Source organism: Gobius niger (genome assembly GCF_951799975.1).
Source record: "Gobius niger genome assembly, chromosome: 8".
In the NCBI taxonomy this organism is placed as follows: Eukaryota; Metazoa; Chordata; class Actinopteri; order Gobiiformes; family Gobiidae; genus Gobius; species Gobius niger.
Window position 1 is genome coordinate 9,199,760 of NC_136859.1, and position 15,674 is coordinate 9,215,433.

Genomic DNA, 15,674 nt, shown 5'->3' on the forward strand with positions numbered 1-15,674 from the left:
CATTCTCAGAGCATTAGTTCATAATCATTCTGGAAATACAACTTTTGTGCTGCGGCACCTGCCCTGGGGCTAAACATGGCTGCTAAAGTTGGCCTAAGGCATCTACGACCACCACAAAACAAAACAATGGATTTCTGGTACAGAATGGATGGAATTCACTGTTTACATGGAGATCCGCCATGTTTCTGGCACAAGGCAACAGTGAATGAAAACAGTGACAGTGGCCGTACCATGAGCTGAGCGTGGCCATTTTGGAAAGATCCTCCCGAGTCTCCATTGGTTTCTTCCTGTCGATCCACAACGCGGCACTTCACCGCCTCTTGCACCTGCACAAAGAGGTCAGAACAGCTAAACAAAAGGAGCATAAAATAGACAAAACATAATTATAGCACAGGAGAATAAAAAGGTCAAGATAAATCAGATCCTTTCAGAGCCGAGGGCCATCGTTCACTTTCTTTATTAATATTACTGAAACAGGTGCAGCCGCTACAACAAAACACTTTAAGTCTTGTTCCAGCTGTGTATATTTATCACATCAGGATTTTACCTCTGGCTTTTTCTTCAGTGAGTTTTTCTGTTCATAAAGTGTAACAAAAGCCCAAAGCTACATTCTTCAGCAACTTCCCAAAAATGTAATTTTGAACGCTCACTTTTGAAGAAAAAATACTTGTCATTTTATGGTAAGTGGATCTCAGAGATGAACAATTTGGGGATTTTACGGCAAGTATCAATTGTAATTAGATTTTTTTTTTTTTTCAAGGGATATTCAGCTCATAGTTCACGCGCAAAATTCATCTACGAGCTGTAATATTTCAATGAAAACAGGAGAATGAGGTTTTGTTTCGAGGCGTTTGGTCAATTTACATGACGACTGACATATTTTTGAGTCAGTAAGTTTGAAAGTAAATTCTTAAAGTTAACAGGAAGACAATGCAGTGATGCTAAAATTGGTGTCATGTGCTCACGATTGAAGCTTTTGGGAGTTTTGGAATAACTGCTTTAAGCAATACTTTCAATTTTGGGTGACACCGGTAAAAAGGAATAATAAGTATGGACGACTTGTTGAAAATGTCAAAGCAATTATTATATTTTTGATCTCAGATAAAAAAAAATAAAGGGAAAAATAAGTCTGATTCAACAACAACCCTGATCTGTTAATTGACTTAAAAAATAAATATTGGGAAATGTTGCTATTATGGCCCACACATAGTTTATAGCTCCTCTGTATTTCAAATTGAATGCCTTTTAATAATAATAATAATAATAATAATACATTTTATTTGTATAGCGCTTTTCAAGACACTCAAAGACGCTTTTAATGCCATGTTTAATAACCACAAACTATATTTTAATGCCACAAGTGCAGAAAACAATCAATGCATATTTAATTTCTTAAAGCAAAACTAAGTAACTTGTTTATCTTAATAAATCCTTTTCGTAGTCCCTCTGGGGGTTATACAAGTGTTAATGGGATGATTGGGGGGGTCTTTCATCTCCCCCTGGTGTCTCTGGCCAGAAAAACCACACTTGCAGCTTTCCCTTCTCCAACCCGGCGACCCAATACACACTAATGGAATCACGAAGAAGAAGCTAGCAGGCTAACGGGCTAAGCTAACTGTGAAAAACAGTGCGGTGTACAATATCCCTCTCTCCCTTCGTTAGTTCTGCTTTAAAGTGCATATGACAGGTTTTAATGATTTTGAAAATATGACTTATTTAGATGGATAACATCTGTTGTAAGTAATGATTATTATTCTTATTTCAGTGAAGCAGAAGTTTTAATGAAGAAATGTTGGGCAGAAAAGTTATTTTTATTTTAAAGCCACTGACAGGAAGTGACATAGATCAGGGTAAAGTGCCATAACAGTTTGACTCATTCATTTGCTATTGACATAACATGGTTGGCACCGCAACAGTTTAAAATTGTTGTCCTCTATCTATGTCACTTCCTGTCAGTATCCAATAAGGAAGTGAAACTATAAGCAGCATGAACTAAAAAAAGCTGGGTAATATTTTTAGCTATATTTCAGCAAAAAATGTGCCTAATGTGTCATATGCACTTTAAAGCAGTACTAAGTAACTCTTGCCCCTAGAGGCCATAAGCGCAACTGCAGGTGTCGTAGCAAGTTGCGATTTTTTAACTTATCAATTGTCTTGGAGAGTAAATACTACGCTGACAGAAAAGGCGAATGGAGAGAGGGATATTGTACATCCAATTATAAAATGGAAATATTTTTTTCACTCAAACTTGGCTGTAAATACTGTTTAAAGTGATGCTAGCCCGCAGTCAGCTTTGCCCGTTAGCATGTTAGCTTCTTCTTCGTGATTGTATTAGTGTGTATTGGTTGCTCCGGCCCTGGGGCAGTCAAGTTGCAACTATGGTTTTCTGGCCAGACACACCAGGGGGAGATGAAAGACCCCCCAATCACTCCATAAACACTTGTACTACCCCCACAGGGACAACAAAAAGGATTTATTAAGGTAAACACGTTACTTAGTACTGCTTTAAATCATAGTTCAGTACCTCACGGCGCAGGATGCAGTGAACCATCACGATGACGAAGCCTTCGAGAGAATCAAAAACGGCGAACAGGATTTGGAAAAGTGCGGAGCGTCGGTCTGTGATGGCCAAAACTGCCGACATCCAAGTGAGAGCCAGGAGCGGCAACACCACGCACGAGCTCCACAGCGACGCCCTACAGGACAGGAGGGGAACAGCGGTCAGAAAACGAACTTGCCAACTTGAGAAGAAAATGCTTCTACTTTTGCTATTGTCGTTTTAGCATTAGCTTCAGTGAGTTTTAAACACATTACATTAGCAACTTCTCCATGTAACACTTAATAGCATAGTGTTAGCATCTTAAATGTCTACTCCATGCAATAAAATAAACAACGTCACAACAAATAGTTATGCTACTGTCACGAACAGAACATACATCCATTTGGTCCCATATATATGCTCATAGCTGACATATATCCCATGCATGTATGTTTAAGATGGCTCAGTCGGACCAAAGAGGGTCAATAGTGCCATAGGAGAGAGAAGGGGAGGTGAGGTGGGCAGGGGACGGGTGAGATGAGGATGCACAGACAAACAGAAAGAGCAGGAGGACAGAGGAAGAGAGAGACACCTCAACTACTCAGAACACCATGGCCCAAAGCAGGATGGCTCAGGTTTACTGGGCATTTTAGTGGATGCCTTCGAGGCTGGAGACCCCGGGAAGATTAGCCCCGGAGTTAATTCGGGGGCTATTGGAGCTCTCAAAAGACTAAACTAAACTAGAATATAGTAAACTAGATGGTTAAGCAATGATAGATGTTTTGATTTTAGACTTTACATTTATATCGGTGCCTGTAGACAAGCGGTTCTCAGCTGGTGGGACGGGGAACCATTTTCAGTGAATCGCAGGCCTATCCCATAAATGAACTTTTCTTTATTGATAAAAGTTTCAAACAACATACATTTTTCACAAAACATTACATTGCGTTGACTTTTTATAACCTTGCCTATTCATTCTTTATTTTTGAACTTAATCATTATCTTTGGGTGGACGTTTGTGTTTATGGATTGACGCTACAGCAGATAAGAACCACTGCTGCCAGTTTTTAATTAAACTGCAAGCCTTCTCTGACTGGTTGAAGTGTTGAAAAGTAACATGTTCCTTTTGCGATATCATGTAAACTAGTGCTAGTTACTTTTTTGTGTCTGTGCAGCCGACTGTTGAAACTTCACAAGCAGCTGAGATTCTGATGAGCACATACAACATAAAATAATTCACCTTATTGTGTCTAACATTATGACAAAGGCAACAAGCTTTACGAGTTAACAAAAACCTTTCTCTTTCAATCTTAATTGAGTCAGAAATTCTGCATAATTTTACCAACGTTATCCCATTTGTTGTGAATGTGTCACTTTGGGCAACATTACTGATTACAATAACGCCGGACAGGAACACATACACATTTAGTTTTTGAATGAATGTTGAGTACATAAGAAATTAGGGCTGCTCGATCATTGAAAAAATAATAATCACGATTATTTTAGTCATAATTGAAATCACGATTATTCAAACGATTATTTGTTGCCTTTAAAAAAAAGTCTTTATTTTATCAATATATTAATTAATCAAAAAACTATGCTGAATATTTTCTGTTTTCTGGACGGTCATGAAAGAACAAATGATTTTCACACCTGCCCCCTGCTGGCCAGCCCTTACACCTGCGCAAGTAAAGTGAGCAGCACGGGCTGATGACATCATCACACAGCGCTGTTTGTTTTTATGTCAGGCAAAATGCGAAGGGAAAATAATCCCAGTGCAATGAAATAATGCAAGTCTGCTTTGCAAAAAGAAAAAAAAAACTTAAAAAAAAGAAAGAAAAAAAAAATCGATTATGCTAATTTTGTAATTGTTTAGTGTAATAATCGAAATTGTTAATCGAATTTCAATTAATTGCACAGCCCTATGAGAAATGATATACTTATGAAAAAAAAGAGAATATTTGTAAAGGTCTATGATGGTTTTAAACTAAATACGACTCAAAGGAAACAGGATATTTTGTAGGAGAATATTATACTGCCTAAATAAACTGCAGTCGTTATATTTTGCTAATTGCAACCAGTTATTTTGCGACTACAATTCAATTCAATTGCAATGAATCTTGTATAAATACTACAGTTAGTTCTACTTTTATCCCTCTTCAAACTGCAAAATTATAACCTGTATACGATAAAAACTCTTAATTAGGCTTATGCGTTAAGACATCCTCCCTGGCATCGCCACAAGGAAAGAAAAACATGACGTAGGACAGAGGAAAGAGACCAATCAAGTGAAGGAGAAGAGAGAGGAGCAAGAGAAGAGGAAGAGTTAAGGAAAAATAATTAGCGGGACTAACATGGCGTTACTGGTAGCTGTGGTGGAAACGTCAGCCGAAGAGATAACTCCGCACTTGGCACATTTGAGCGTCATATTGTACAGTGGCACTGTCATCTGACTGCAAAGTCAAATTAACACGCTGTAACATACACAAACAGGTACAGATGCACTGCACGCAGCACAGCACGCACACAATCCGAGCGTTCAGGCACACAGTGGGGTCACATGGTCTCGCGCCTCAGTCTCTCTCTCAGGGCGACGGCCAATCACGGGCTTCAGAGGTGGGCTATTGGAGGGTGCTATAAAGGGGCGGGGCCTAATGGGTGCAATTTGGTGACTTTGGCGTCCACACTCGCCACTAAAAACAGCAAACTAATATGTTTTATCGCAACATCTTCAGCTTTCGTGAACTAGACAACCCTACAAAGGTGAGTTGAAGTTCCGAGCACGAATGAAAAAGGTACAGGAAGGGCATCTGTGATAAATCTGTTGAATTTTCTATGTAAAAATCACTGAAATCAGACTTCAATGTTGTTTGTTTGGCGAAAATGCAGTTGTGTGGTTACTTTGGTTAACATTTCTGAATCTTTCTGCAAGGAGGAAACTTACAATCATTGCTTTTATTTTGTAAATCTAATATACATGTAGGAGAAAAATATAAGGAACATTGTATGATATGAAATTTCAAAAACAAAAACATTCAAAGAACAAGGGAGAAACAAAAATTGTATGAGGATGACAATGGTGAAAACACGATAACGTGAGACCTGCTCAATTGTAAAAGGCTTAAATACAGGTGCTCTACAAATACTGGGCGCAATAACCTTCATCGGTGGAAAATCTGACTAAACTGACATGGTGAAAGCTTGTGTGGCCAGGAGTGAAGCGGTCATGAAGTCAAAAAAGTCAGTGGCAAAATAAAAAAGTGCCGTAGCTGATTTTTTCTTCTTCCTTTTTCTGCATTAATCCTCCTTTAGTTTATTGCAAACTCAGACTTTTGTATCAATTTCATTAACTTGCAGGTGTGTTTCCTAACATATCTGTAAAATTGACCGACGACTTGATGCTGCAAGTTGTGAAATGTGTTTATAAACTTGTCCCTGTGAAGAATTGGGATGCTACAAATATATTAGGAAGGTTAGGAATGAGTTTGTACCATGGTTTCACTCCTGACTACACAAGCTTTCACTGTCAGTTAAGTTATCTAAGATACAGTATCAAAGTATTTTCTCATTGACTGCAGCTCGTCAGTTCAGCCGCACTGGTAAAAAAAAAAAAAAAAAAAAAATCCCATACATTTTTTCCACAGACTAAAATAGATGAGAATAAGAATTATGGAGGGTAATTCGCTTTATGGTACCTCATGATCGCAAACCATCAATCCGAAACTTTGTAAACAGAAAAGTTATGAAACTATTTTAAACACATTTTAATCATTTGGAGCTTCCTGTCATTCGGAATTATTGCCCTATAGTTAGTTAGTAGCCCTCTTACCAGATAGATACAGACGGCATGTTTGGAATTGTCCATATATGGTCATGTTTGAATCAGCCAGAGGGGGAAAACAAAGAAAAGAAACTGAACTTTCTCCCATTTCTCCACCATTACTTAACAAATGCTGAATTATGAATATATTTTACTACAAAATAAAAATAGCTACAAATATATGGTCGAGGAGCAAAGTGGTTCAACAGTCCATAAATACTTTAAAGGAACAGGCCACCGTTTTTCCATACTGAGATATGTTCTTACCTGAGCTTAGACAAGTTGATGCGTAACTGTCTGGTCTTTGTGCGTGCACTCAGTCGCGCCAAACATCCAAAGATGTTGTTAGGATTTGGCCTCTCCCAATGTATTCCTACAGCTCCAAATGGGGGTGAAGTTGAAAGCTCTTCCACGGGCACGCACTATGACCAGACAGGTACGTATCAATTCATCTAAGCTCAGGCAAGAACATATCTCAGTATGGAAAAACGGTGGCCTGTTCCTTTAAAGGGACTATACGGAGTTTAAAAAATGTTTAAATTATGTATTTTCCTCCCCCTACATGTTCCAGGCGCATTGAGTTGCCTTGTGTACGAAATGTGCGGTATAAATAAAGTTGCCTTGCCTTGCCTTCCAACAATGTCCTAATGTGTAGAATGAGCCCACACCTGTTCACCACAACTGCCTCTAAAATCCTGTACTCACTCAAAAAGTTGTTACTTTAGGTCGAAGTGCCGTCATGCACGAGCTTAATATAGAAGGTGCAGTTACACGTATGACCTGAGGTGGCAGTAGTGAGTATAAAATGGCTAACTTGCATCTACCCCTTCAAGAAACTAACAATGCTAACCCGGAAGCTTGCAAAGCTAACATTAGCTTCATGCTACGTTAGCTTACAAGTGCCATTTGTCGCTTCTACTGAACAATTTGCTGTGGAAAAACTTAACCATATGAACATGATTTTGGCTTGACTTTATTGGTGTGTGATTATGTTTGTAGTCTGCCAGAAATGGCCCCCTGGGCTAGGCCATGGACCCTTGTATTATGCATTGCAATCTGTATCTATAGCAGATTAACTTGCGTTGTGGCTTTTAACTCTTAAAATGGGAATAAAAAAAAAGAAGTATATGGTAAAAATGAATGGGATTTTAAGGGTCCAGAAACAGAGCGGGCTTCCAGGCACGGACACGCCTTATTGATTTCCTATTGTCAAAACACTTGCCTTATCGCTACCACATTTTATTATCATCAGCATTGTGGGTATATAATTTATCATCTTCCACTGTCCGCCAAAAGCTGAATAGATCTTTGCGTCATTAAAACCCAACAGAGAACAAATCGCTGCGGAGAATAAGCCAACTCCATCCCAGGCTTTACTTCCATAGCCACTTAAACGTGACTGTATTGATATTGACAAGTAATAACAAACTCATCTGTTACCGCACGGCCTCGCGCTGAACAACAATTAAAGCCGGGGAGCTCGGGGAATCGATTTTTGTTGCCCCTGGACGCCGGGATTAAAAATCACATAATGGAAGAAACTCAATTCCAAGTAAAAGGGCAGTTGGGCCGTTAAATGTGTAGGCTGCGGGCGGTGATATTAAAAACCAATCAACCCTTTTGGAAATACAACATGGTTTCCCCAGACGCACCAATCACAAAGAGAAAGGTGAACGGAGGTATGTTACACAAAGAAAGCGCGGGGAAACGATTGAAGAAGTCAGATGCAATTGTGCCCTGAAAATAAACAGCCAAGAAGCGGAAGAAGAAGAAAGGTAACACTAGGAGGCATAAAGCATTTACAGATACACATTAATCATGACTAATAATGGACTAAGTAGGGACTAATTATGATTAAAAAAGGAACTAATTATACTTTAAGTCATTTGTCATCGTTAAATCTTTATGAACAGCCGTATTTGTAAAACACTGGTTCATTATTAGTCCATTATTAGCACATGATTGATTTCCGTTAAATGCTTTGTACGCACTACTACTGCATGTGCTTCTTAATAACAAGATCACTGGCAACTTCTACCATATACTGTTCAAACTGAAACAAGATCAATTTACAGAGCTATTGAGAGAACACTTTTGCTCCAGTATGTTGCTAAATTGTAAGACCTCTGTCTAAACATGACAACAATGTTCATTTTGTATTTCATACTAAAGGAGCAGGCCACCGTTTTTCCATATTGAGATATGTCCATACCTTAGCTTAGACGAGTTGATGTGTACCTGTCTGGTCTTTGTGCGTGCGCTCAGTCATGCAAAAAGACCAAAGATTCTGTTAGCATTTAGCCTCTCCTCCATGGGGCCAAATGGGGGTTAAGTTAGAAGCAACCAAGCTCTTCCACGTCTTCGATATTTAATACGGTTAGCTGAGTAGATACACGATTGAAGTCTATTAAACATGTCGATTTTCTAAGTGGATAAAAAGGGGAACTATATTGTAAGGCGTAATAACGATAAGGTGTAATAAGATATTACTGCACACATGTTTGGCCCCATAGAGGAGAGGCTAAATGCTAACATCTTTGGTCTTTTTGCATGACTGAGCGCACGCACAAAGACCAGACATCAGCCTGTCTGAGCTCAGATGAGAACATCTCTCAGTTTGGAAAAACAGTGGCCTGTTCCTTTAATAGATTGAGAGACTGTGGTTAAGTCAGACAACATAAATCTGTCCACTAACAAGCGGACGTCTTAAAATTCCCATAAGCATTTTAATATTTGATTTTGCATGTTCAAAGCTGTTTTATTTAGCTTCAGTCTGGATTAAGCTTCTTTTATGACACATCTTTGAAAAATGTATATTTCTTTCTCCGAGGACAAGAAGGAACTGACTAAATACTTAAGACGCATCTATCATTAAAAAATAGATATACTATATGACACACAAATCGCATAAATATATTAAGAGCGGTGATATTTGAGATTGTTCTGTGGTAGTTGTATTGTTGAGTTTCAGACAGTGATTTGCAGCAGCGGCAGGACTGACCCGACATAAGCCGCTGGCAGCTCCATTAAAACACACACAAATTAATTACCTTCATTTGACATGTTTTCACTGATAACACTTATATTAGGGCTGAATGGCAGCAGGTTATGCGGGTGGGCAGAGGAGGGCAAATGAGAGATTTTATATAGAGCTTTTCACTAAAGAGAACTGTACTGGACAATGGCCGAAGGGTTGAGCCCCCCCCCCCGATACTTTAATGATACCTGACTTACAATAACGAAACGCTACTACCTGTACTCAAAAATCATCTACAACCAGGAAACAAAACAATAATGTTCACTTATTCCATAAAAGACAAAATCTTTTAAACTTGAATCATTTATTTGAGCTGAAACGTGATTGTTTCACTTCCTTTTGTGCTGTCCCTGGACCAACAGCATCAAAACTTAGTCTCTAAAGATATTATATTTATTTTGGTTCCTGCTTTTGATACCCAGCCCTAGTACTGTCAGACCAGAGCTGCTGGTCCTCCTCAACGTCTCGACACCTCAGAGTTCAACCCAGAGGACCCGGAGTAAATGTGTGTGGGAAGAGAAATCTCGACAGCTAAGACTGATGCCTCTGTGTCAGGAATGGATTGTTCCAATGTCAGAACCTGTGACCTCCCAGTAAAGGCAGGAACTACTACAAGAATGTTCAACTCCCTGCACCATTATCAAAAGAACAATAAAAGTGGAGTAAAACATAGGGATACTCTTTGACAAATGTCTTTTTAAAGACCTGCTTGATGTTCATCAGGGATGCCTTTCATTGCACTGGATTGCGGTGTGTTCAAATGGCTGGAATTACAACCGTTGTTTGCATGTTGAGGTATATCCTCTAATAAAAATATACATTTATAAGCCTCTCTGTGCCACTTGACTCTGTTGTTGTTTGGTCTGAGTAAGGCTGAACCCACTCGATCTGGAGAAATGAAGCATAGTGGTATTGGAGGTAAACACCGTGATTTATGTAATCACAAGCAATCAGCCAAATCATATGGTACACCGTCTGTAGCAGGCGACCCGCCTGACCTGCTGCAAGACACAAATAACACTATCCATTACTACGCTCTATTTACTCTACGGTGGTGGTTCTCAAACTGAGGAACAGGTCTGTGGAGCCGCATTATGTGAAACAAACGCACAACGGTCCAAATTTAATCTATTGTGTATGTTTTTGTTTTCAGCATGCAAACACAAACCGGTGACCTTATTGCTGTGCTACCAAGTGACCACTCGGCCACAGTGACATGGGAGCATATACGGGGTGACTGTGTCTACATGGATCTTGTTCAAAGTGTCGTCAAAACAAAGGTAAACATAGGTTAAACAGAATCCATTAAAACAATATCTGGACATTTCAGGAATAAGAATACGAAAATCATCCAGTTTTCTTCTTCCCAGGCCAAGATGTTAAGCAGGATTGATTAACACAGCATATAACAACAGTGCAGTAATATCATTCTGGAAAGGCGCAGGTTTAAAACGTTTGTGAGAGGGATAGACTTTTATTGGGAAATTTGCTGCGGATTGGATCAAGTGCCTCTCATTTTAGCCAATCGCAACCAAGCAACCAGCAGCATGCCTTGTTTTTTTCACGTCACATCTTAGGCTTAGAAAGAAGGAAGATTTTCCAAACGTCTCCGGCTGCATTGTTAAAGGGGACTTTATCTATTACTCTGAATGATTAATGTGTCCGTTAAAATGTTAATATAGGGCTTATGCGGGCAGAGGATTTTAACGCCACAAATGCAGAAAAAATATGTAATTTCTTAGGATTTACAAACATCTCATTAAACAGAGGAAAGAGATATGACCAGACGGGAAACTTTAAAAAAAAATAAACAGAATTTTGGTAGTTTCAATTAACTCATACAGTAACAATGTTTTAATCCATTTTAATGCCATTTAGGGCCTTGATTTTGGCACAACTCGGAAACCCTGTATTAGTGTGTGGTCGTCGTTGAGAAAAGTGTACAACTGCACAACCATACAACTGTCACACACAATCAACCGCTGTTTACCATTGTGAATCGTCACTATGTTAGTCTACAACATGGTCAATTTCTACAAAATCTAAAAAGCCATGGGTGGAAATTAAATTACTGCCAATCAATGAAAACAGCAAGTCCATGAAGCTAATTGGTTAAGAGAAAAAAGGTGGGAGGGGCATATGGCGATTTTTCTTTTCTTTTTACCCAATCACTGATGGCATGGGGAGGGGCTTCTGGGACTGAGGAGGAGTTCCTGATTGGACAGCCCTGAGTGAGAGAGAGCGGATTCTGTGCAAACTCAAACAGTTCAGACAGCAAAAACAAATAAAAAAACAAAAAAAAACACACACACAATTCAACACAGAGGTCATCAAAGTAAGAAGCAAACATTTCGATTAGACAAGAGAGAAAGAAAGAAAGAAAAAGAGAGAGAGAGAGGGAGAGAAGAGAGAGAGAGAGAGAGAGAGAGAAATCAACAAGTGCTACAACAATTACGCACAATGCCAATGGACACACAACACAAAGGAGGATGGCAAACCGTAAAAGAAAGCAGGGGCTGGATGCGTCTTCGTCAAAATTGTGACTTAGTAGTGATAGATTTGGTTGAAAATATTAATTTGACGGATAAAACATTTTAAAAAAAGTGCAGAAAATCTGAATAGATCTGCATGAAAAATGAAACTATCAACTTGTCTTCATTTTTTAAGGGGCTAGATGCAAGTTAGTCATTTTATGCTCACTACTGCCACCTCTGGTCTTATGTGTAACTGCAGCTTCTATATTAAGCTCGTGCATGACAGCAATTTGGACCCGAAGTGGCACCTTTTTCAGTGACAGTGCAGGATTTTAGAGGCAGTTGTGGTGAACAGGTCTGAGCTCATTCTACATATTAGGACATGGCTGGAACATGTAGGGGGATGAAAATACTTTGTTTTAACATTTTTAAACTTCATATAGTCCCTTTAAGTGAACCAGGTCAATATTGTAAATAATAAATAATTCTTAATGTTTTGCCTGATAAAATAAAGGAACAATAAATAAATGACTCAGCATTAAACACTAATGCCCATATTAAGTGTCCAAAAAGACAAAGTCAAAGTGGGCAGCAAGGGGGTCCATGCCATGAGGAACTGTGCATTTATATTGTCACAGATAACCGCGTTAAGCCAATTGGCTGTTCTACGGAGAGATAAATGCTTTATGTCATAAGTATTCACCTTTCTAAACTGATTAGATCTTGCAATTTTGCAAAAATGTACCGCAGTTCACTGTTTAGCCATTATTAGCAGCACACATACCATTTTAGACTACACTACACATGGTGGGAACAGTGGATATATACATATTGTTTATCAACAGTAAACTTGATTAATTTAGTGTTTGGTTTTATTTTATTTTGTTCATATTAGCCTTTAATTTCAAGACAAGATGGCCAATTTTATGAGCAATGTCTTCTTCTTCGGCAAAGTATATCCATCCTACATGGAGTTCTTAACATGCAGTAAGTATTTGTGGTAATTTGAACAAATATGAGCTGATTGGGAAAAATGGGACGGGAAGTACTGCCGCTTGTAACTTCAGAGCAGCTAAAGTAGCGTAGCCACGCCATGCAATGATTCTACTGTTATAAATGTCCTTTACTTTTTAAAGGGACTATAAGGAGTTTAAAAATGTTAAAATTAAGTATTTTCCTCCCCCTACATGTTCCAGCCATGTCCTAATGTGTAGAATGAGCTCAGACCTGTTCACCACAACTGCCTCTAAAATCCTGTATGGTCACTCAAAAAGGTGTCACTTGCACAAGCTTAATATAGAAGGTGCAGTTACACATATGGCCTGAGGTGGCAGTAGTGAGTATAAAATGGCAAACTTGCTTCCAGCCCCTTCAAGTTTTTGTTTGCCATACTAACCCAAATCAAGTCTAAAAAAGCTACCCAAAACAGCCGGCAAATTATGTGCCAATGTGTTCATGTAGATGCTCTGATTATTAGCATTTTAAATTTATTTTAAAATCCCTGCGTCCTTTTACAAAAAAAAAAAAAAAAGCAGGAGAAAAAGACACAAATGGTTTCACAAGTTCACATTGACAAAAATAAATAAATAAAAAAGACAGACATAGGGAAATGTTTCCAACTTAAAAAACAGATTGATGAGATGTGTGGTGTGCTTCGTCAGGACACGACCAAGAACCAGCAAAACGGCCAATCAAAGCACCTATTACTTGTCCAATCAGATATTACAAAATTGTCATGAATAGTTTTACCGATTAGGGTAAGTCACGTCATACTAGTATTTTGGATTTTCATTTGAAAACTGAATCTAAAAGCTCCTAAAGAGGCTGGTTTTAGGTCGCTGTTAAAATGATGAGTGATAGAAGCATACCCCGCCCTCTCCTTTAGTTTCATATCAGTGATGCCGTCTTTGGACACCAGTTTGTTAAAAACGAGAATCCCAATAACCATATTAACCTGCAACACAAGAGACACAGGGTTAAACATGAACCAGCCAATTCAATTTACATTATCACATATTTGCAAATCCTTTATAAACACATTTGTGAAAACCATTGTGGTAGAGATTCTCAAATATCTTTGACTGGACTCGACGTTTCGCTCTTAGTGTAATCAGGATTTCTATGCTGTTTTAATGCCCAAAAATTATATTTGTAATGCCACAAATGCAAAAATCTGCATATTTTATAAGATAAGATAAGATAAGATAAGATAATCCTTTATTGATCTTAATGTTTGCAAAATATCAGTCAGAGGAAAGAAGGTACATTTTGATATTCAAAAGCAAATTGAATGCAACAGAAAACTTTGGAGCAAAACATTGTGTACAATTTCAGTCAAACCTGCGGCTGAATGTGTTTTTGAACCAACATTTATGCATTTTTTATGAATTTACACAGTAAAAACAGTTGATTAACATTTGATTCAAAGCCATTGTGAATCCAATTGAATGGTAATCACAATTATTAAAACGATTATTGGTTGCCTTAAAAAAAAAAAAAAATCTTTATTTTTTTGAATAAAGAATATTTTCTTTGGACAGTTAAAAAACAGTCCAAATCATATTAAATATGCTACCGTTTCTAAACTAATCCTCTATTAGAGACATCCTGTCTCTAATGTCTCTGCTGACCAGCCCTCACACCTGCCCAAGCAAACCAAGCACGTGGCCTGATGACTCATCACACAGCGCTGTTTTTTTTATGTCGGACCAAAGCATGTGCCAGTAGCTCGTCAAAGGGAAGAAGGGAACAGAAAAAAATCATTACAGCGGCATGAAATAATACGGTAATAATCCCGATTATGCCATTTTTGTAATTGTCTAGTATAATAATCCAAATCGTAGTTGCATTTTGATTAATTGCACAGCCCTATTTAAAGCCTTAATTTTGCTATTATTTGTTCAATAACTTAATGGTTTTAAATGCCCTGCCGAAACCCTGTGTAGTCTACCGCAGTTGTCAAAAATAAGTCTGTCAATAGTTTGACGACCAGAGCTCGAAGAAACTTCTACACATGTACAGTAGTTGAAACGTCCACCCAAAGTGAGGGTTGGGACCGTCTGTAGGGTCACGGGACACTGAGGTAGAGGTCACAAGGTGATTTTGAGACAATGTTTTTTTAAATTTCTGACATTGAATTTACTACTCAATCAACCCAGTCCAGTCGACGATGTTTGAAAATCTCTCCTACAATGGAACATTTCTGGACGAGGAGTCATGCTTTAAACTACACTATATATGTCAGTATATGCAGACATATTATGTAAGTTTGTTAGTTTAGCTTATAAACTTGTTCCTGTGACAAATTGGGATTTTAGAAATAAGTTTGGACCCAATTCTAAAATGATTTAAAATGCCCTCCCTCTTTCCTTGTTTCTATTCCAAAAACAACATCGCATCAAAGCAAACTCCTTGTTTTTGAACCCTTGCAGAGACAATGGCAATCAAAAGTTTCTGAAGTAATTTCCCTTCTTTTAACTTCCCTGACTTTTATTTTTTATTTTCACCTTTCTGTGGCCATTTGAGACGTTTTGTATGTACATTTATATAGTTGTATTGCCAACTATTTAAATGTAAAAATAGTGATAGTAAAATGGTGTTGCGAGAGAAAGTGCCACAGGGAAAAGTGTTTGGTAATGGATTCATAAACATTTCATCTGCAACTATACTGGTATATTCAAAGGGTCTACATGAGCAGACATTTTATATTCGGGGTTGGAGGTGGGCGGAGTGGCCGCTGGCGCAGAACAATGTTTCTGTCACTCAATGTCAGGGCAGAGGAAAAAGTGATGTGAGACTTTTGGC

At 38.4% G+C, this 15,674-nt stretch overlaps 1 protein-coding gene across 7 annotated transcripts in view; it reads right to left on the minus strand.

Moving 5' to 3' along the window:
- The window catches only part of adgrb1a (adhesion G protein-coupled receptor B1a), a 212,046-nt gene that overhangs the window by 9,522 nt on the left and 186,850 nt on the right, over positions 1-15,674 (minus strand). For 5 of the 7 annotated variants that reach the window (XM_079561290.1, XM_079561291.1, XM_079561287.1 and 2 more), the window contains 4 exons: positions 13,739-13,824; positions 4,894-4,992; positions 2,525-2,696; positions 231-326 (listed from right to left, as the gene is read on the minus strand). In XM_079561290.1, the coding sequence (XP_079417416.1) occupies positions 231-326; positions 2,525-2,696; positions 4,894-4,992; positions 13,739-13,824 (453 nt within the window). Of the gene's footprint in view, positions 1-230; positions 327-2,524; positions 2,697-4,893; positions 4,993-11,560; positions 11,624-13,738; positions 13,825-15,674 lie in introns of all 7 variants that reach the window. The other 2 variants (XM_079561288.1, XM_079561289.1) reach the window with 2 other exon arrangements.